Source organism: Bufo gargarizans, chromosome 4 (assembly GCF_014858855.1).
Source record: "Bufo gargarizans isolate SCDJY-AF-19 chromosome 4, ASM1485885v1, whole genome shotgun sequence".
Classification (NCBI taxonomy): domain Eukaryota; kingdom Metazoa; phylum Chordata; class Amphibia; order Anura; family Bufonidae; genus Bufo; species Bufo gargarizans.
Window position 1 is genome coordinate 175,998,435 of NC_058083.1, and position 23,065 is coordinate 176,021,499.

The 23,065-nt window shown below is 41.1% G+C and overlaps 1 protein-coding gene across 1 annotated transcript in view; it reads right to left on the minus strand.

The window, feature by feature from the left end:
* NLGN1 (neuroligin 1) overlaps positions 1 to 23,065 on the minus strand; it is a 541,429-nt gene that overhangs the window by 348,055 nt on the left and 170,309 nt on the right. The window contains exon 3 of the mRNA XM_044289824.1: positions 6,804 to 6,863. Within this exon, the coding sequence (XP_044145759.1) occupies positions 6,804 to 6,863 (60 nt within the window). The remainder of the gene's footprint in view (positions 1 to 6,803; positions 6,864 to 23,065) is intronic.

Here is a 23,065-nt window from a genome sequence, read left to right on the forward strand (position 1 = left end):
CACTCTTCAACCTGTCATTGTAGACAAGCTAGAAAACCATTGTGCTTCATTTGCTATGTCAATTAGATACAATATAATGAACTGGTTTCTGATAGCTATCCTCATGGTTTATGATGGGCACGAGTAACAAAGGGTTTACTCTGTTTTGTTACTGTAAGAGGGATATTTTATTTCAGGGGCTCCTAGGAGTTAATAGAATAATATTAAAGGAAGAAACTAAACCAGGTTACAACTTATAGTAGCATTGTTAAAGTCAGTAGTGCTAAATGGAAATAGGTCCATATTCAATAGCAAAAATTGTGGGAAGTCTATGAATATCATTTATCCTTGATTTATTAAGCATCCTTCAATTATTCAATCATTATGAAAATAATCACTGAAAATGGGTTTCTGGTTTGTAAAACTATAACCTATTAGGGAATTCTAAGTTAATAGAGAGAAGCTTCTTATGTCTAAGGACCATGATTTTGCTTCAGTAAATAGATTCTACAAAGAGCATCATTTTTTCCCAATGAAGAACCTGGCATGCCTCTGCATTAAATGGACAGTGCACAGATTTCAACTGACATGGTGTATTGCTTCATTTTTCAAGCGGTGGTGCCGCAGATAAAATAAACTCTTGCAGCCTGATACAACTGCAGATTTCAGCTGATTCCCGGGAGTGATCACTGTATAATTAGCGGGCTTTTTAACTTCCCTAATTATTCATTAAAATTTGAAAAACCCTCCCAAAACTGTCCCTTTTTTTCTTGTAGATTTTTAATATGTGTCTGCAGCAAATCTTGTTGGCGCACAACTCAGGGGACGCAATTACATTTTTAACCCATTAGGCTGAGTTCAGACTTCAGTTATTTGATCAGTTATTTCTATCAGTTAGGGCTCGCTCACGCGACCATTGCCCCTCCGGCCCGTGCATTGCGGTCCACAATGCACGGGCACCGACCGTGGGCCAGCTGCATGCGGATCGCGAAACCATTCACTTAAAAACGGTGGGGCAACGGTCATGTGGACGAGCCCTTATTGTGAACAAAAATCTGTAGTAAAGCCTACTCAGAGAACAGGTATAATGGAAAGATTTCCTCCTGTTCTGTGTTTTTGACCCACACATAGCTTTGGATCACAATAACAGATGAAAAGAACTGATCAAATAATTGAAGTGTGAACTCAGCTATGACATAATTAATTTTAGCCTTACACACAAATAATATTTTTCCCCTTTGTGTTCCAGCATTCATAACTTTTTTATTTATTTTATGGGATTAGTTGAAGGTTTTTAGGGGTATATATAGTGTAGTAAATAACTTTTATTATTTTAATTTTTGGGGAATGATAAAAAAAACCCCAGCAATTTGAACATTATTTTGTGGAATTTATTTAAGGTGTTCACTGTGTGGCATAACTAACATAATGTTATTATGTTTGTCTCTACAATGATTTTAATACCACAGATTTATGTGTTTTTATAATTTTTTCTCTCCATCTACTGTCTGTCAGCTCTGCAACTGCTTCCCCTTCTCCACCAGACTGAAGGGGCAGGAGTGGCTGCTTTAGTTGTTCATATCTCTGGCTTGATAGCAGCTATAGATATGGGCTTTATATTGTTTTAAATCTGGAATTCCAAGCGTTCAAACAGCATCAGACTGATCAGCATTATCATTCACTACATGGGACGATATCACTGTTAGAACTGAGGATGAAGTGAATAAAGCTGAAAGTGAAAGTAAAAGCAGGTATTAGCACAAGTATTCCTGACACAATTTCTAACAATGATGTCTCCTGCTTATATTGTGTTAATTCTGTCATTTTGGTCTCTACTGGAATGCCAGACCCATGCTTTCAATCAGGAGATATCAGCAGCTAAAGCATCCCCCTCCCCCCTTCCACTTCTGCCTGAGCCCAGCTCAGGTATAACAGTTAAGTACTTTCCCACAGCCTGAGCAGAGCCCGGGCAAAAGAGTTTGGTGGTTAATATTAAGATTTTTTTTCTTATTATTATTACTATTATTTTTTGCTTAGTCTTATGGACAATTGCTGTGGAACCATTGTGCCAACTAACCATTTTGATATTAGGTTAGACCTGAGGGTATTATCCTGGCAATCCCCAAGTTTTCACCTTTAACCCCTATACAAGGATATGGTCTTTACTGCAGAGGAGACACCAGGCCTCTACTTCTTGGAATAGATCAGCTGTAGTTGGCAGCTGACACAGTGGGTCTGAACCATCAGTGCAAGGCACCAGGAACACATGAAAGATTATAGACAGAGATAGGCGAGGACCGACAGACAAATTAAAGTGAATCCAAGACAAAACAAAGACAGAACCACACTGCGGACAAACAGGCAGAGGACATGCTAAATCCACAGAACAGACTTCAAAACACTGTTCAGACATAGCAGATACATTTGCAGAAACTTAGCCAGTCAGACCAGGAACAGGACTGTAGGACACAGTTTAGACACAACACGTCCAAATATAGAAACCTGGCTACTTTCACACTCTTGTTTGGTGTTGATTTGTCATGGATCTGCACAGACAAATCCTTTCAGATCATACAAATGTCTGCATCCGTTCAGAACGGATCCGTTTGTATTATCTTTAACATAGCCAAGACGGATGTGTCTTGAACACCATTGAAAGTCAATAGAGGAAGGATCCATTTTATATTGTGTCATAGAAAACGGATACATTCTGACACACAATGTAACTCAATGGGGACGGATAAGTTTTCTATGACACAATAGAAAATGGATCCGCCCTCCATTGACTTTCAATGTCTTGGCTATGTTAAAGATAATACAAATGGATCCATTCTGAACGGATGCAGACGTTTGTATTATCTGAACGGATCTGTCTGTTTGGCTCAGTTTCGTCAGAAAGACACCAAAGTGGAATGGAGACGGAACAGAGGCAAACTGAGGCAAACTAATGCATTCTGAGTGAATACTTTTCCATTCAGAATGCATTAAGGCAAAACTGATCTGTTTTGGACCACTTGTGAGAGCCCTGAACGGATCTCACAAACGGAAAGCCAAAACATGAGTGTGAAAGTAACGTAAGACAGGAACTAGAACTAGGAAATTAATTCACAAGTAGAACTAGGACCGAATTCATGGACTAGACTCAAGAGCATGGCAAACAGAACTTGGACAGAATTCAGATACAAACAGGCAAAATCCATGGAACAGACATCACACAATCCAGAAAGACTGAACATGCAAAGATTCAACCAAATCAATGTTACACAAAGAGGGACAGGACACAGAACTCTATAGCAAGGTAATGACTCAGGAAATACATAGCAGACTTAACAAACAGATGCACATACGCACAAAACAAAAGAAAATTAACTCATGCAATACTGAACTCAGGAGAGATACAAAGAACATTGGCACTAATTCATACCTACAAGTAACTGAGGACAGGAAGCGCAGAACAATGGCAACATGAACCACCATACAATGTCCCCAAATTCAAACTCGCAAAAAGCCGATGAGCGAGTCCACGGTACGTCAAAACACCATTGTAACACTCAAAATGGTGTAAAATAATAAAAAAGCTGTACTCTATTTAATAATCCCTTGCTGCTCATGCCCCAATGATTCCTGGTACCCCACAACTCTATGCTTCCCGTTCCTGCTCAAAACAGATGAAATGACCACTGAGCCAATCATTGGCTATAGCATTGACACATCTCAGTGATTTGGTGAGCATTTATTTGTCTTATGTCAAATGGGACCTGGAAACAGGTAGTGTCAAAACAAGAACAATGGAAGATTGGTGAGATGAGTATGACTTCACTTATTATTTTAGACTGTTGTGAGCTGTTTTTGTTTTAAATAGTAATAATAAGCAATTGGACAACACCTTTAACTGTATATCTTAAGCTATACATTTATTTAATTATATTATGTTCAAAATATACTCATTGACACAAAAAATAACATGCCAAGAAATAGTTGTTGGAACCAGATCAAACTTTATATGTGTGAATGTAATGATGATATACAGTGGGGCAAAAAAATATTTAGTCAGCAACCAATTGTGCAAGTTCACCCACTTAAAAAGATGAGAGAGGTCTGTAATTTTTATCATAGGTACACTTCAACTATGAGAGACAGAATGGGGGGAAAGAATACAGGAAATCACAGAATTTCGAATGAATTAATTGGTAAATTCCTCGGTAAAATAAGTATTTGGTCACCTACAAACAAGAAAGATTTCTAGCTCTCACAGACCTGTAACTTCTTCTTTAAGAGGCTCCTCTGTCCTCCACTCGTTAACGGTATTAATGGCAATTGCTTGAACTTATTATCCTTATAAAAGACACCTGTCAACAACCTCAAACAGTCACACTCCAAACTCCACTATGGCCAAGACCAAAGAGCTGTCAAAGGACACCAGAAACAAAATTGTAGACCTGCACCAGGCTGGGAAGACTGAATATGGAATAGGCAAGCAGCTTGGTGTGAAGAAATCAACTGTGGGAGCAATTATAAAAAAACGGAAGACATACAAGACCACTGATAATCTCCCTCGATCTGGAGTTCCACGCAATTCTCACCCCGTGGGGTCAAAATGATCACAAGAACGGTAAGCAAAAATCCCAGAACCACACAAGGAGACCTCAGGAATGACCAGCAGAGAGCTGTCACCAAAGTAACAAAGGATACCATCAGTAACACGCCATTAAGAACTCAAATCCTGCAGTGCCAGACGTGTCCCCCTGCTTAAGCCAATACATGTCCGGGCCCGTATGAAGTTTGGTAGAGAGTATTTGGATGATCCAGAACAGGATTGGGAGAATGTCATATGGTCAGATGAAACCAAAGTAAAACTTTTTGGTAAAAATTCAACTCGTCGTGTTTAGAGGAGAAAGAGTGCTGAGTTGCATCCAAAGAACACCATACCTACTGTGAAGCATGGGGGTGGAAACATCATGCTTTGGGGCTGTTTTTTCTGTAAAGGGACCAGGATGACTGATCCGTGTAAAGGAAAGATTGAATGGGGCCATGTATCATGAGATTTTGAGAGTAAACCTGCTTCCATCAGCATGGGCACTGAAGATGAAATGTGGCTGGATCTTTCAGAATGACAATGATCCCAAACACACCACCGGGGCAACAATTGAGTGGCTTCGTAAAAAGCATTTCAAGGTCCTGGGGTGGCCTAGCCAGCCTCCAGATCTCAACCCCATAGAAAACCTTTGGAGGGAGTTGAAAGTCTGTGTTGCCCAGTGACATCCCAAAAACATCACTGCTCTAGAGGAGATCTGCAGGTAGGAATCGGCCAAAATACCAGCAACAGTGTGTGAAAACCTTGTGAAGATTTACAGAAAACATTTGACCTCTGTCATTGCCAACAAAGGGTATATAACAAAGTATTGAGGTTAACTTTTGTTATTGACCAAATACCTATTTTCCACCATAATTTGCAAATAAATTCTTAAAAAATCAGACAATGTGATTTTCTGGATTTTTTTTTTCTCATTATGTCTCTCATAGTTGAGGTATACCTATGATGAAAATTAAAGGCCTCTGTCATCTTTTTAAGTGGGATAACTTGCACAATTGGTGGCTGACTAAATACTTTTTTGCCCCACTGTATGTAAGTGATCCTAATATTAAAACGAAAGGATAAGCTTATTAGGGAAAACTGTACAACCGAAAATACCTTGTTGGGCCATCTCTAGTATGGATACAAGATGAGTTACAGTTGGGCATGGAGACATACTGGTTCCCTATGGTATCCTGTGGCATATTTACTCACAAATGTTGTAATTGGGCCTGTACATCCTGCACACTCGTGGTTGCTAAAAATGTATCCAAACAGGTCCCATAAATGCTCAATTGGCAATAAATCTAAAGGCTGTGTTGCAATCTGGTGTTTTCACACCAGCAGCCTAGGCAGTGTGTCTCACTACAGCAAATACAGAATTAAAGTGGTCACAACCAAGCCTAAATACGTAAACTTAACTGTCATAGTGTCCCAGATAGAGCCTGGATTTGTTTCTAAAGATGATACAGTTCCAGTTTGTAGCAGTCCAGGTTTAACATTTGCGACACCACTGCAAATCATTTACATATCTGGGACATAACTGCATGACAAGTTTTTAAGCAATGTGAAATTTCAATCTGGGTAGTATTATTTTTTGGGGTCAATGAGTGTATCTATACACTAATAAATATGCTTGGTCACATATAGTACATAAACTATAAAACCCAATGTAGAGCTATTTTTTTTTTTTTATTATGTATATTTAAATAAACTGGATTCAAAATGACAATGCTTCTTGATCAGATATGTTAGTATATCAATATTTCTTCAAAGAAACATCTAACTTTTGGGATAATTAAATACATTAATGTCAAAATCATTTGTTTGAAAATAAAAGACAGCACCACATATTCTCATTAGCAATATTCAAATTAATGTATTCAGGGAATGTTAGAAGACATGCAAAATAGGGGTATGTTGAGAGACTTAAAACAGTGTTAGTTCAAAGATTTCACAAAATATATTCAAGAAGTGGGATGTAAGTTATCAAAAATTCTTGTCAAGAAAACAAGAAGAGCTTTGGTGTACACACTTACTGTTTGCAAAAAAATGTAAAACGCAACAACATTCAGTCGATAAAAAATGTAGAAAAAAATATAAAACAAGCAAGAAGACAAAACACATCAATCAAAAATGGGATAAAAAGAAAAACTCTTCAAAATAGAGACAAGAAGTCAAGAAAAAGTAAAGGAGATATATTTGCAGGGATTCCTTGTCATGCAAATCGTTTTGGTGGCAAAAAAAATACCTTCATCTTCAGCACCTTCATTATCACCTAAATCATCTGTCTGTTTCTTTGTAAGGGGACCTAGGATTGAGAATGAAAACATGGAGCAAAACAATTCAAGAATATAGTATATCAAAAAAAGAAAAACATCAAAATTCAGTCTAACACATCCCAAACATATCCAAAAAGACAAAAATATTTGTAATTTTATAAACTAACTCTGAAGTAACAACCTTAGATTTGTTACCATACACTGAAAATAATTTTAGATTTCCTAACAATAATATAAAGGTAAAATTTTCCAAATGCTTCATTATCTAACACTGTACAGCTTTTGACTTTTTAAAAGTGACAGGCCTGGCTATTTAGTGACAAAAAACATTGTTCTCGTAAGAGTAGACATTTTAATAGTCAAAAGTGGATGAAACAATTGTTACATAGTAACATAATAATAATTTATTACATTTAAAAAATAATTCTAACAAATGTTTCCAAAGCGGGTAAAAATCATATTAGTTATTTGCATTATTAGGTTCAATTAGCATAGTGGCAACATAATCAAAACACACAGATCAACGCAAAGAAAGATTAGAACGCACATGTCGAAGCAGCAGCAAATGGTATATTGTGTGAAAACATTTGGCATGCACAAAACAATATCAACAACAAAGATGCTCTAGTACTAGCTGCAGGAGCAAATAAAACAGGACCATCTCATGCATAAAAAATAGCACTGCAAGTGGAAGATGAAAAGGTGGATGTCAATAGCTTTTTATCAAGAAACATGCATTGCGTCAACACACAGTCCACAAGGAGAAACTGGCAATGTTCAGTAAATATACTTTCTAACTGTCAAGATGATGTATCTTAAAAAATGCTAAATCTCCTCAGGACAATAGAAGCGTAATATATCACCAGGCTCTTTCAAATTGTGTCTCTAAAAAACTCCATCTTAGACTAAAACTACAGACTAGATTTTTTTATTTTTTTTTATATTTGCCTTGGGCAAGCTGAAGGTATCTTAAAAGATTTTTTTTCCCTTAAATCAAATGTTATATAAACATTAATATTCCATCCAACCACAAGGTTAACATCACAGGCTACGCTATTGCCTTGAACTATGAAAAAGTTCTTGAAATTAAGACTTTAATTATTTAAAGAAATTTGTATAGGTTTTGTGTTTGACTGTAAATCTTTTTTTTTTTTTTTTTTTTCACAATATGCCACTGAAAAAGAGATAAAGAGAAATATGATTAGAGCACCATAAAACACCATGGGCTACATCCTACTACAAATATATCATAAACAAGCTAGTGTTGATAGGATATATCCATAATATGTACTTGGCAACATGTTCCTCCTGGCATTCTTATAAATATATTTTTGCTGTCATCACAGGGACCAAATCCATGTATTATTTAGTTCTATATAAACAGTGTTAAAGCTCATATTTTACTTATGTAAAAGAGAACAGGGCTTTAGAGAGATTTAAATTAAAATGATTGTTGACAATGAAAGAGAGATGAAAGGAAGTCTGATTGATATTAACTGATGCTTTTGCATTCAAGTATTTATCTAATGTAAATGATAAATATACAAAACACTTCCCTGCCACAATACAACTGAACAAAATATATAAAGGAGTTTATGCCATTTAAAAACATGCTTTTTCACACTGAACTTCACAGAGGACACATTGTACAGTCCATTATAAAAACACAGGACATTTATTAAGAACCACATTTTATTTGTGGGAGGAGCTAAGCGAGGAACAGAATAGGCATGCCTACGGACTGTCCTAACCCAACTGGCTGGAGTGTGCCCGGCGCCAGTGACGAGGTAAGGCCTGAATAGTGGGCCACCTAGGAGGAGAGTATGAAAAAAGGGGATGGGAGGGAGGGGCAACAACGGGCACCCTCCTGCTTGTAGGAGGGGGTTTATAAAGGGTGAGCACGCTCCTCCCACAATTACAGGCTGCAAGCAGCCTTCAACATTTGTGGGAGGAGCTAAGCGAGGAACAGAATAGGCATGCCTACGGACTGTCCTAACCCAACTGGCTGGAGTGTGCCCGGCGCCAGTGACGAGGTAAGGCCTGAATAGTGGCCAAAAAGAGAACTGGTACGTAGCAGGGAGTGAAGCATTTATTGAAGCATAGTGTGAACTATAATGCCAAAGAACAAAAGGCTCTGGAGATCTCCGCCCGTGGATTCGGAATGTACCTTGTGAAGCAGGACGACCACCAACGACCCATCTTGCGGATGACATGCGCCGGTACCTGGTGACTTGATGCTGCGGATGCGGCCCCTATGCGGAAGGAGTGCCCGGATATCGTGCTAGGGTTGAAACCCAGCTCTGCGGCCAGGGTACGGATGTTGGAGATGAACAGGGTTGAAGACAGAGGCCTACCGTTGATCGGGAGCAACGGGTCCTCTAGATCGGAAGATTGAAGGGAGGCCAGGAGCTCCTTGAGCACCTTGATAGGACACCAACAGGTGGCCGTAGGGAAAAATTCCACCTCTGTGGGAGGACCAGTCTGACTGGTCTTTGAGGATGGGATGGATAGGATGAAGTGATCAGAGTGCCAGGTGAGATGTCGCCTGAGCAGGGTTGTGCGGGAGATGGTGCTGCAGGTGAACTCCCCGGGCCTGAGGAACCCATAGAACCCGAGGTACATGGCTGCTTTGGTGATGATGCTTGCTGGTTGCCCAAAAGGAAGACCGTCTAGGGCTGCGGATAACTTGCGGAAGAGCTCATCTGACACCGGCTGCCTGCGCACCTGGACCGCCGTGCTAACCTTCTGAATGCCCCTGAGGGTGGCTTTGATGGCCTGATTAGAAAAGATGGAGCTGGCAGAAGGGTCGCTGAGCATCCGGTGGTGTTGGATGCCGGCCAAATACAGCTTGATGGTATTGGAAGAGAGGTGGCGGTGGGTGTGGCAATGGGCTATGAAGGCCATGATAAAGGTGACCTCGTCCACCTCCCCTTGTGGGTGGGTGTCAGCGAACCGCTTAAACAAGCTGAACCCGGCGTCATAGTTCCTGGCGGTGTTGGCGGCTAGCGACCGCTGGACTAATGACCGTGCGGTTGCTATAGAGGGCTCTAGTTCAGCAGGAGGGCGCTGTACGGTGGAGCTGGAATGCCGACGGGATCCGCCTCCGGGAGTTCCTGGAAGAAAACATTGAAGTTAAATCGTGACAGGGCGTCGGCCGCCACGTTCTGCGTTCCCTGGACATGGAAAGCAAAAACGTGGAAGTTAAACTCCAGGGACAGCCAGACAAGTTTACGCAGCAGGGCCATGATCCTGGGGGATTTTGCCCTTCCCTTTGAAATGACCTCAACCAGGACATGACTGTCCGTCCTGAATATAACTGACCTGTTTGCCCAGAGCGGACCCCAGACGCGGGCAGCCGCCACTATGGGGTATAATTCCAATAGCGGCGAGGACCTCATGGCCTCAGCCTTGGACAGGAGCTCCACCGGCCAACTGCCGACCAACCACCGTGGGTAGATCGCTGCGAACCCGCGGTAGGCCGCGGCATCGGTGAAAACCGTGGGGGATGCTGCGTCCGGGGATGGCACAAATAACGAGATGCCGTTCCACCCGGTCAGGAAAGCTCGCCACATCCGAAGATCCGCCATGGCGTGACCGTCCAGCCGGACGGTGGAGTCCTGATCCGGAGCGGTCGGCAGGAGGTTGAGGAGCCGGGAAATGAAGGACCTGCCCTGCGGCATGATTTTAAATGCACAGGTGAGGAACCCTAACAGGGACTGGAGCTCCCGCTTGGACAAAACCCCGGAAGAGGCCGCGGAGGAAACGGCGGCTTTGATTTTGGCCAGCTTGACTGCGGGGAGGCTGGCCTCCATGCGGATCGAATCCAGGGTGATGCCCAAGAAGGTAACTCTGGTGCCTGGACCCTCTGTCTTGGCGGATGCCACGGGGACCTCGAGGCCGGCGAACAGCTGGAGCAAACTCGCCAACCCCAAGGGGGGGCTCTGGGGCCTCTCGACTATCATTAAATCATCTAAGTAATGTATGACCATGTCTAGACACCCATGATGGACAAGGATCCAGTGCAGCGCACAGGCGAACAGCCACAGGCTGCTTTTAGACCCAAAGGTGAGCCGGTCAGCAAAATAGAACCCGTCTGCCCAATGCAACCCATAATATCGCCATAGCCGAGGAAGGATGGGGAGCAGCTTGAAGGCGTCCGCTATGGCGGCCTTGGCCAACCAAGCCCCCTCCCCGGCCTCCCCGGGATGTATTGAATGGCCTCGTCTATGGACGCGTAGGACATTGAGAACTCTTCTGACGGGATCAGGGAGTTGAGGCTGGGAATCGGCGACATGTGAGGAGCTGACAAGTCGTAAATTAGACGTTTTTTATTGGAGGCCTGCTTGGAGACCAGGCCAATGGGATTTATCCTCCAAGTAGCAAATGGGATGGATTTAAACGGGCCTAGGAGAAAACCCTTCTGAACCTCGTCCTGCAACAGGGTGGCTACCGCCTCTGGGTCTTGAATAGCAGACTGTAGGTTCCTTCCCTCCCAGGAAACTTGAGGGAGGGCCACGAAGCCGGTATCGAAGCCCCCCTCGAAGCCGACGAGAAGGAACTCTACCGCCCGGCGATCGGGGTGGTCTTGCAACAGGATGCCCAAGAGCTCAATATTGATGTCGGCCAGTCATAGCGTCTTACGCTGCCTCTTCGGGCAGCTGGAGCGGGGATGGGCCCTGAAGCAGAGGGAGCAGACGTGCAAGGCCCTGCAACTGTTGAAACCACAACCCCCGGCGTTGAAGTTGTTGCAGACCTGACTCTGCCCTAGGTAAGCAATGGGCCTGCCCAGTTTGTCAGTGGACCCTTGGAACCGCTGTGTGCCGGAGGGACCAGGCAGGGAACCCTCCCGGCCCGAGGTGGGGAGGTTGGGACACCAGTCGGCCGTGTGCTGTATGGATTGGCACGCTGCGCACGTGGGGGCCTGCAACCCGGCAAAATGACGACAGAACAGTTCCATGTCCAGGTTTGCCCAGTCCGTGATGAACTGGAACTGGGCAAGGGCAGCGGCCGCCTTGGCTGAAAAAGACCTGTGGTAGTCGTAGAAGTTCGATCCGCCGTACTTGTAACCTAAGTCGGTGACCCGGTACAAATAGGAATCCAGCTCCTCACGCCTGTGTGGCTGGCTGCCACAGATAGTATCCCGGTAGAGGCTAAACGCCAGGACGAATTCGGGGATTGAGAGCTTACGGTTCAGACGGGCATCCTTGGCCCGCAGAACCACAGAAACCTCCCCGCAATTAATCACCTTATTCTCCGATACGTCTTGTGACGCAATGAGAATGGACGCCAGGTTGACGTCCCTCCCCGCTAGGATGTCCCTTTTCAGGTTTTCTGGGATGAAATGCGAGGGGGCAATCTGGGGGCTGGTACGGACCATACCTGGCGCCGACTCCTGGGATGTAGATGGTAAGGCCGGAAAGGCTGGGGAAGGTGGTGCCGCCGGCCGTGACTCCAATTCCCCCATCCTGGTTTGGATGTCCGCCACCGAACCCGCCAGACTGCCGATGGTGGCCTGCAACTGCAGGAGGGATAGCTGGATTGAGGAGAGAGAAGGTTGGTCACTTGAGCCTGACGGTGCCGTCATTAGGAGACGGTACAGCTCCGCTTTCCTCGCGGAGGCGGGATGGTGAATTCCTCTTCTGTTAAGGTCTGCCACCAGTTTCGGGATGGTCCAGCTCCGCAGAGAGGGGTTGCTGGCGTGCCCTGATACGGAGGTCCCGGGTAAAGACAAGTTGTCATCCGACTCCGGGGCCTGCGACATCTTCAAGCTGCATGGAGGAGGTATGAAGGCAACAACGGGCACCCTCCTGCTTGTAGGAGGGGGTTTATAAAGGGTGAGCACGCTCCTCCCACAATTACAGGCTGCAAGCAGCCTTCAACATATGTTCTTAATCTGTGGCCCTCTGATGTCAGATGTGCTACACTTATTAATAATAAGAAATAACCATGGCACACCTTGAGCCGCTCTTTCACCATGGAGCATGTGTAGATATCAGGTATAATTTATGCATTTTTTTAATGCAATTTATTTATTTATAATAAACATGCTGTTCCACTCAATCTCCATCCAGTGTGTCCGACTTATTTTCTCTCCCAAAAAAGTTGCACATTTTTGAGCAAGTGAGACTTTGGGAAACAATTTTCAGCTTTTTGACAGCAGAAAACTGATGTATGAGGGTTGATAAATAGGCCCTATATAGTCTACTGTGACTCAAACACATAAAAATGTGATTTGACAACTTCACAGAAGTTAGCCTAGAAATTTGATTAGTTACAAATTAATTTGCCTTAGAGTAGGCCACACGGGGCAGCCATGCTGCGGGCGGTTTGCGGCCATGCTGCGTTGAAGAACTGTGTGGCCAATTAGCCCATAGCTACCTTTCATTTAATAATGAAGACTGCATTGTATAGTCCTTCTTCATAGTTAACGCCCACATGGCACCTTTAAACAGTGGTTGCTTCTGGTATGGGGTTTAGTTGGTTAAGGCACAATATTCATATTATTGCTGTTCTTCCCTACAATTTCCTGCAGGTTATTTGACAGTAAACACAGACTATTAATCAACTCTGTAATACCCCCTTCTACAACCCCAGCGCTCTCCCACCCTACAGGTGGAAGCCCTTATACTGCCATCTGCTTTGCCTCTTTTTCCATATCATCTAATATAGATGAGAGTATGCCATCAGGAACATCCAGCTCCTTCTCTCTGCATCTTGCTGACTTTTTTGGACACAAATTATTGGAGAGGGAGAGTGCAGGGACAGTGCAGGAAAACTTATTCGGTGTCAGTTTTATTCATTTATTTCTATATTTATTTATTCCTATATCAGCCATAAATGTAATTCAATATTAATAAAGTGGAAGCATTTATTATTCCACTGCCAACCAATACCATCCAGCCTACACCCTTTAGGGGGGTCAAGTCTTAATGATGACCATACTTATCTTTTGCTGGCTTTACGTCTTTCAAATCATCCTTCACAGTATGGTCATAAGATAAGTATGGTCATCATTAAGACTTGACCCCCCTAAAGGGTGTAGGCTGGATGGTATTGGTTGGCAGTGGTATAATAAATGCTTCCACTTTATTAATATTGAATTACATTTATGGCTGATGTAGGAATAAATAAATATAGAAATAAATGAATAAAACTGACACAGAATACGTTTTCCTGCACTGTCCCTGCACTCTCCCTCTCCAATAATTTTCTATTAATCATTTTCAACACTATCCCTAGCGCATGAGTGCCTGTCACTAGCGTTGGTCGCGAATATTCGAATCACAAATTTTAATTGCGAATATCGCAACTTAGAGAATTTGTGAAGATTCTGAATATAGTGCTATATATTTGTATTCGTGAATATTATAGATCTTTTTTTTTCATCAGTAACCTACCTCCTTGCTTGTGAGCCAATAGGAAGGCTCCAATGTTTTTGTCTGAGCTTAGCAACATCCCTAGCAACCAATAGGAAAGTTGCCTACCCCTTACTATATAAGAACCTCCCCAGCAGCCATTTTCTGAATTTTTATGGAGTTCTGAGAGAGACAGCAGTGCCATTGCTGTGCTATGTGCTTTACTGTTTAATTATATAAATCTATTTGACAAATATTTGCGAAATATTGCGAATTTGAATATTGCCCCTGCCGCTCATCACTATTTGTCACGTCGCTCCCTATGCTCAGTAGTGATGAGCGGCAGGAGCAATCTTTGAATTTGCGATATTTTGCTAATATTTTGTAGAATATTCGTCATATTTTCATCAGAAAATCGGCAGTTAATTATTTGTGAGACTGGAGAAAATGGTTGGCACGGCAGAACATTAGAATAGCTTTATATGCAAACAGAGTGCTCCAATATATTTGCGCTTGCGAATTTTCAGCAATTAATGATGTGCATATATTTTCGCAATACGTGCAACTTGTGACATCACAGCACTATGTCTGTAGCATGTATGTATGTACAGCAGAACCTATCAGCTACACTATAGATCAGGCATCCACAAACTGAGGCCCTCCAGCTGTTGCAAAAATACAACTCCCAGCATTCCCGAACAGCCTACAGGTATCAGCCTACAGCAGGGCATTGTGGGAGTTGTAGTTTCACAACAGCTGGAGAATCGCAGTTTGAGGATGCCTGCTATAGATCAATCTAACCTACACTAACTATCTCCCCCTAACTATCTGAATGATATATATAAGATAACTGTCTAATGTAATAACACAAAGCACAGAGCACAGCAATGACACTGCTGTCTCTGTCATAACTGCAATACATTTTAGAAAATAACTGCTGGGGAGGATCTTATATACTAAGGGGTAGGGAACTTTTCTATTGGTTGCTAGGGATGTTGCTAAGCTGTGATGAATATATAGCACTATATTCTAAATATTCACGAATTCTCAAAATGTCAAAACTAAAGATAAAAATTCACTTTTTCGAATATTCACGCTAAACACTAATGCTGAGCTCACAGGACAATTGCAGAGACTGCGTGGGATGAGGGTTTTATAGGGCTGTGACATCACAGCTGTAGATTGGCTGGCTGTATGGCATTCTGAATGATTTCGCCTTTCCAGGCTTCTTACTCTCACTTTGTAACATATGCAGCAGCTATTTTAGGAAAAACTGATTCATTACCACGAAAAGCGAGGAAATTTGGATTTTTTGCAAATGGAAGATTTCCAAAACTTCGGACTGAATTCCGCTTCAAATGCTTTGCTCAACACTAATTATAAACAATGCTATAAAAATTATATAACAGGCGTATAATGTGTATAAACACAATTGTTTTAAAAGTTACTATATACATTTGCAAGTAAATCCTATTGCTTATTACTGGTAAAATTAGAACTGTAGGCAAATTTACTGACTTATTGTCAATGTTAAAGCATTCCTTTTTTTTGTCTCTTATATTGAATAGTTTTAGACTGGTCTGTTAGTGACAGAGGAACCTCCACTAGGCCCAAAAGGGTCACAAAAACAATCCCATTGGAGTTGGAGGAAATCACTTGCAAGGTATAAGATCTCTTACAATTTTTATTTTTTCCTTTATGTTTATGTCACTTGCCTTTTTCACTTGCTATCCTGTAGTAATATTACTATATACTGTGTGCATTTTTCATGTTGTTTAAAGGGCCTATAGATTAAGTCTATTGTGCAGGAGACAGAATACTCTGAGAACAATGCTATAAATAAAGCTACAACTGGATTTGCTGTCAACCATTCAGGAAGACACGTTGTGGCCCTGTTTACACTGCCATTTTTCCAGTTTGCTTCCAGCATTCTTGAAAGTACAAATAGCAGTGTACAAATCTACTCTTGGTCTCAAAAATACTGGAACACTAATGGGATCTTGACTGGCCTTTATTATAAATCAATAAAGGTCTGCCAGGATTCATCTTCATTTGATTTAAAAATGGATCTAACATATGGTTGTTTATAGAGATCAGTGAATCAATTTTCAGAATCAAAATTTGACCCAAATATTTCAAACAATTCAGACTCATTTTAATCAGACTTTCTTGAGATTCAATTTGAGAAATATTTCCAGGAGAGAGGGAGAAAAAAATACGGAGGGAGAGAAAGAGAGGTTTTCTTTCCAGGCAAAGTACTTTTGATTCGAGCTAAAGTGTCTAGTAGTTGTCATGGTTATATTACAAATGGAAGTCATGATGCTAATATAAATGAAACATATAGCAAAATAAAACTAAGATAAAATTGGATTCTACAATAGGTTAATTCAATAATAAACAAAATATGAGTATGTGCAGGGGCTGCAGTAGAGTTTGGCTGTGAACTCCACAATCCTATATCTCAAAAAAGAAATCCCAGGAATACGTTTAAGAATTAATGTAATATTGCAATAAGAAATGTTTAGTACAGTTAACCACCGTACATTATGAGTTTTAGCTGTGGGTGATCAATAATAGAACAAAGCCTAAAAGTCTAGTAGGAACGCTGAAGCACATGTATCTCGATTGTAATGCATCTATGATCTGTACGTCATTTGCCAGCACAAGTAAATAAGGAGTTGCCTTTGAGATTTTGCAGTTAATTAAACTTTACCCTGAACATTAAACTCTGCATATTGCTTTATTCATTTCAAACACCATTACAGGGTATGTGGAAAATAATAAAATATCACAGAACATTTAAGGCTTGTAAGCTTTAATCCTTTCATAAACGCAGAACATGCGAGTGTTCATAGGAAAATGAACAGAAAGGGCAATTGATGATTACATCTTTAGTAGACTACAAGAGCCTAATATAAAGGGATAAAAACACATTATTAAACACAAATGACTTTTCCACTTTCATAAGGAAAAAAACACAATGCAGTCAGGAAGGCTAAGTTCACACTATCTCCATGCCAACAACTTAAGGGCCAAATGGTTTTGGTAGGTAAGGTATATACCAGGACCCTGCAGCCTGAACTGCATTTATGCTTATTTTTGTATGCTTGTCATTGGCAGATGTAACAGAACAGACAAAAAGTTGCAAACATCTAGACATGCACTACTCACAAAAGGTTAGGGATATTTGGCTTGTAGGTGAAATTTCAGAATGAACCTAAAATACACTCTAACCTTTATAGGTGAACTTAATTTCACCTTCTCTATGCTTTTGAATGCACATGTCCAATTGTTGAATGTTTCAGTACTTTTTGAACAACTTTAGGTTCTCTAACAAGGTGCTTAACCATTGCATGTTTCTACTTAAATGCTCTACTTTCCAGATATAATATCACTGTAGTGTGAACTTTTATGTTTTCCAAAATTTCACCTGAAAGCCAAATATCCCTAACTTTTTGTGAGTAGAGTATGTTTACTTTCCCAATATGGATGAAAAACAGATTATAGCCTTATAAATACTTAGCAAAGCCATCGAGGAATCTGAACCACAATACAGAATTATAGAAAGCTTTACCTGCTAAAGCAACCATTTTATGAGGTTACCATGCTAATAAGGTTTAGCTACATCCTCTAGTGGCATTGATGGAAATGTTATATTCTCAACCAAGAAATGAAATTAAAAAAATGTTCGTAAAACATCTGTATTTTTCCAGATACAACTGAGATCTATTACCGCTTTGAATTATTCAATATACTCTAATGTAAAATGTCATTGTATAAATCCCATGTCTATTCACTCATCTTTGCATTTTGATTGTCTACAGTGTCATAGCTAATGCAGTCAAACTGTGGTAATGGCAGGCAGATTACCATTGATTGTCATGGTTTTGCTGCACGTACAGACAAAGTACCTAAAACCACGTGCTTCTCATTCTACTTAACAAAACGGCTGTAATTTGAGGTAATCCACATGTGGTTACAGCAGCAGCACTCTAAATGCATAATATATAGTGATAAATGAATTGATCTGTCTAATTTGGTAGCCTACAGAATACAATGGGCATAGTGCTAAGCCTATTATTCGTCAAATGCAAACATTAAACAGGTAAAAACAATTCAACCAATATATGCATATGTCAGGAGAATTGCACATTGTGAATTGGGCATGTCAATTACTCTCTTGCATAAGGCTGAACTGCACTACCAGCCATAGCCCACATAGGACAAAGTAACACTGTTTTAAGCAGGATCTGAGGATGCTGTAAAGGGGGAATATTAATCACCAATATTTATGCAAATGTCGATAATTAATATTCATGAATAGGAGGAGCCGTCGAGTGATGACTCCGCCTATTTATGCCTTTATATAACAATAACACAATACTTTCGCTATGCTTTACACTGACTGCTACACTAGCTGCATGCGCCTTACTAACTCGCTACCGCTAACAAGTACACGCTACACAAAGGGTACAAATATAACGGTATTTATTAAATACACTAAGCACGCAATACACTAACAATACACAGCACTACACATATACAATCCTAAACTACACTACACGTTCCCAAATTCCACCCATAAACTAACTATACAGTTCACACACACAAGTAATATTAACAACCCACCCATCTAGTTCTATACTATCCCTATGGGGTACACCGAGGGTTAACGGTGGTCTTACAGGGGTGTAAGCCGACCACAAACACAAAGGATTAACAATGGGGAACTGTACAGCAATGCAGGGGGTTAAATACCCTGCAAGTGTACAGTGAGGGGGGGGGGTGTACGTCTATATATATATATAGACGTACACACCACAATACAAATCTAGCTACACTAGACAATTCCCAATTCCACCCCACACTCTAGCTGTACATACATTCTTTAGCAGCCCACCCCAAAACACACACTCAGCTACTACTGGAGTAAGCAGGCAGCAGTGAAGGGATAGGCAGGGAAGGGGTAAATATGGTTGGCACTGCAAGGGCAGAGGTACAATGCCATGCCAGCGTATACTCAGCCATCTCCAGGGGCATATGGGCCTCTCTTCCTTCAGGCAGCAGTCCCCATGTCTCTCTGATTGTAGTCTGGTTGCAAGAGCCCCTCTTCCTGGTTTCAGGCTCCTATATCAGCCTCCCCCCTCCTCAGGGATGTGACATCATAGTGTGACTGACGTATGCATGCCAGTTGGCCCCCTGAGGCTAGCAGCACCACACGCCAAGCCATGTCACAAACACAAGGTGGGGCCGCACAGTAAATAGGCTGATAAACTCAACAAAGTGCCTCAAATCAATTGATCCCTTAGCCTTTGAAGTCACAAGCCACCTGGAGACATATCCACCCCCCTGCAGGGACTGGCTGAACGCTGGGGAAATTTAAGTATATATATATATATATATGTATATAGATACTTGAGGCGCATCTATATACATATATATACTCATTATAAACCTGGGGGCATACATGGGCATTTATAGGCCCATTATATATATATATATATATATATATATATATATATACACACCTGGGGGAGAGCCATGGCAGATACACATATATGTCTTCCTGATAATATATATACACATATATAAGGGGCATATATATATATATATATATATATATGCTATAAGGGGCCACAGCCATATATATATTATAAGGGGCACGGTCTAAAGGAGGCACATATTTCCCACAGGGGCCACCATGAGCCCCTGGGGATCACCATGGGCAGACGTGCACAGATGCTGGGCACATCTGCGCACATCGTCCCATGATGCTGTGGTTAATGTATGCACATATATACCATACATGCCCGCACGTGTTTGCAGCATGCATGGATATATATGCATACGTCTCAACCCTTCCTCAACAGATGCCATGACCTGTGTGCAGAATATCACACAGTACATCACATGAAAGTAAGCTCTGACCACCTTATAGGGATTTTGTCATCTCGGACAAGCGCTATTAGCTGTTTGAATAGTGTCTCTATACTCACCATCGTTCTCCCATTTGGCATCTACAAACTGGCCATGTAATGCAAGGAGAGGACTCCAATTGAAGTCCTCACATTATGTTTGCAGTTAAGAGAAGAGTGAAGTGTTCAAAATTTCATTCAACTTCAATATAGATAGTAACATAGTTTGTAATCCAGAAAACAGACATCCATCCATCCGGTTCAGCTTTTTATCCTGCAAGTTGATGTAGAGGAATAAAAAAAAAAAAAAACTTTGCGGTAGCCTCATTTTAAGGGAATAAATTCCATCTCGACTTCAATCAGACAGTCAAAATAACTCCCTGGATCAACGACCCATCTCTAGTAAGTATAATCTGTAATATTATTACACTCCAGAAATACATCCAGGCCCCTCTAGAACTCTTTAAGTGAATTCCCCATCACCACCTCCTCAGGCAGAGAGTTCCATAGTCTTATTGCTCTAACAATAAAGTATCCTCCCCTATGTTTGTGTGGAAGCGTCTTTCCTCTAGACATCGAGGATGTCCTATTGTCACAGTCACAGTTCTGGGGATAAATAGATCATGGGCGAGATCTTTGTACTCACCCCTGATATAGTTATACATAGCTATTAGATCTCACCTTTTTCTAAACTAAATAACCCTAATTTTAATAATATTTCTGGGTACTGTAGTCCACTCATTCCAGTTTTTACTTTTGAATTTTTTTTTTTACTTTTGAATCAATTTTACCCAAATTTAACATGCTCCAACTAGTCTAAAGATGTGTGTAAAAGACTACGACATCTCCTACGACTCATTTGTTTCATCTCTCATCTTTCAATATTTTTTTTTCTCTCTCTCTTTCGGATTCAACTCAAATTTTAACAAAATGTGGGTCAAGTTCAGTTTGTTCCAAATGGTTTGCATTTCTCTACTTGATTCCATGCCTGGCTTGCTGACACTCAGCAGGAGAACAGAGGTGAGTATTGAGATACAAACTACTGACATGAACTCAGCGACATCAATACTATTCATACAGTACTCCAATTAATAGGGCTTGCTTGAGGTGACAGATTCCCTTTAAAGCTGTGTCAATTAAAGTGTGCAAGTATCATTCTTCTAATCAATGGAAAGAATATTAATTTTAATTTGTATTACTGGAGTAATCTGGAATATGCAAAGGTCCAGGATCAGGATTGTGGATAATATGTGCTTTATATTTCAACTCTAAGTTTAATAATACTATTAAGTCTAGCTGACACTGATCGCATAGCTGCAAATGGACAGCAAGCATATATAAAAGTCAGAAATGACCCAACAATGCTAAAAAATATTTCAGTCTGATGAAAGGTAATCTGCTCTCACTGCAATAAAAAGGACATTCCCTTGAGGTAGAAGCTGTGAAACTCGAAAAATACTCGTATAAAATGTACGTATTTAAAGCTTTGCCATGTATATCAGTTAGTAGTAGCAGAATAATGACATATTCATGAAATAACTTGTGGAACTCTGGAAGAACTTTCTTGATGCCTCTTGGGATTAACAGGAATCTCAAGCCAAAGGGTAATGTTAAAACACCTAGCACCAATAATATAAGTGTAATTGATCATTTTAGTCTTAATTATAGCACTGGTTTTACACAAGATCTAAGAGGATTATTATGCATGTTTTTTTACCATCTGTCCTCATTAATATAATAAAAATTAGTGCCCAGCTGCCAAACAAGTTTGATATTCTGCATATCGATGTCTACCAGTGACTTTAGTATTCAAACATGGTTTATGGCTTTGCTGCACAGAGGTTATGCTGTGTTCAAATAACTTGAATAAGAACATTCATTCTTACAAAGGTACTATAAGCCTCCAATACACAACGGTTACATTGCTGGGGGATGTTGATAGTTTCCAAACTAGTACTGAATTCAATAAGCAGGAGAAGCATGAAAGAAAGTTTCACGTGTTGCCCACTGGAGCCAATGCCAGTTTTAGATTTCTATTACTATGCACCTCACTTCAGTATCGGACTGAGGTGCCTAGGGCACACCATTAAAATTAATTCTAGGAGCCCACTGTACAGCTACATGTAAGTACTACCTCACCCTCTGCACATTTATAGGTCACTGTTAATGGGGTGGCCCCCTAAGGAGGTCAATATCAAGGGAGTGGTGTGCTGTGAAACTCACTGTTAAAGGGGCAGGCTGCTGTGAAGGTCAAAGATAAAGGGATGGGCTGCTGTGGAGGTTTCATTTTAAAGAGGTGTGGGCACTGTGGGGGGGGGGGGGGGTCAGTGTTAAGAGGTGAGGGGCCTTGGAGTTCACTGTTAAAGGGGCGCGGTGCTGTACAGGTCACTGTTATGGGGGATACTGTCGATATCGTTTAACGACACACGGAAACATTAAATTAAATAGATGAAATATACCCGTGCGAAGCCAGGTCCTTTTGCTATAAAAAAAATGATACAAAGATAAATAAATTCAGAACTTTTTCCACCTTTAATGTGACCTATAAACTGTACCACTCAATTTAAAAACAAAGGGAAATCTTTTAGGTGGAGGGAAGAAGACAAAAATAATGTGGTTGCATAGTTTATAACTGGGGATGTAGCTGTGTTCAGAATTAAGCAATCGCATTCAAATTCATGTTAAATAGGAGTCAGCATACACCTGCCATAATTTAAAGTGCCTCTGACTAACCTCAAATAAAGTTCAGCTGCTCTAGTTGGTCTTTCCTGGAATTTTCCCACAACATAAGCCACGACCCACAGAGAGCTTCCAAAGCATCAGAGGGATCTCATGTTAAAAGGTATCAGTCAAAAGAAGGGCACAAAAGAATTTCCAAGGCATTAGATATACCATGGAAAACAGTGAAGACAGTCATCATCAAGTGGAGAAAATATGGCACAACAGTGACATTACCAAGAA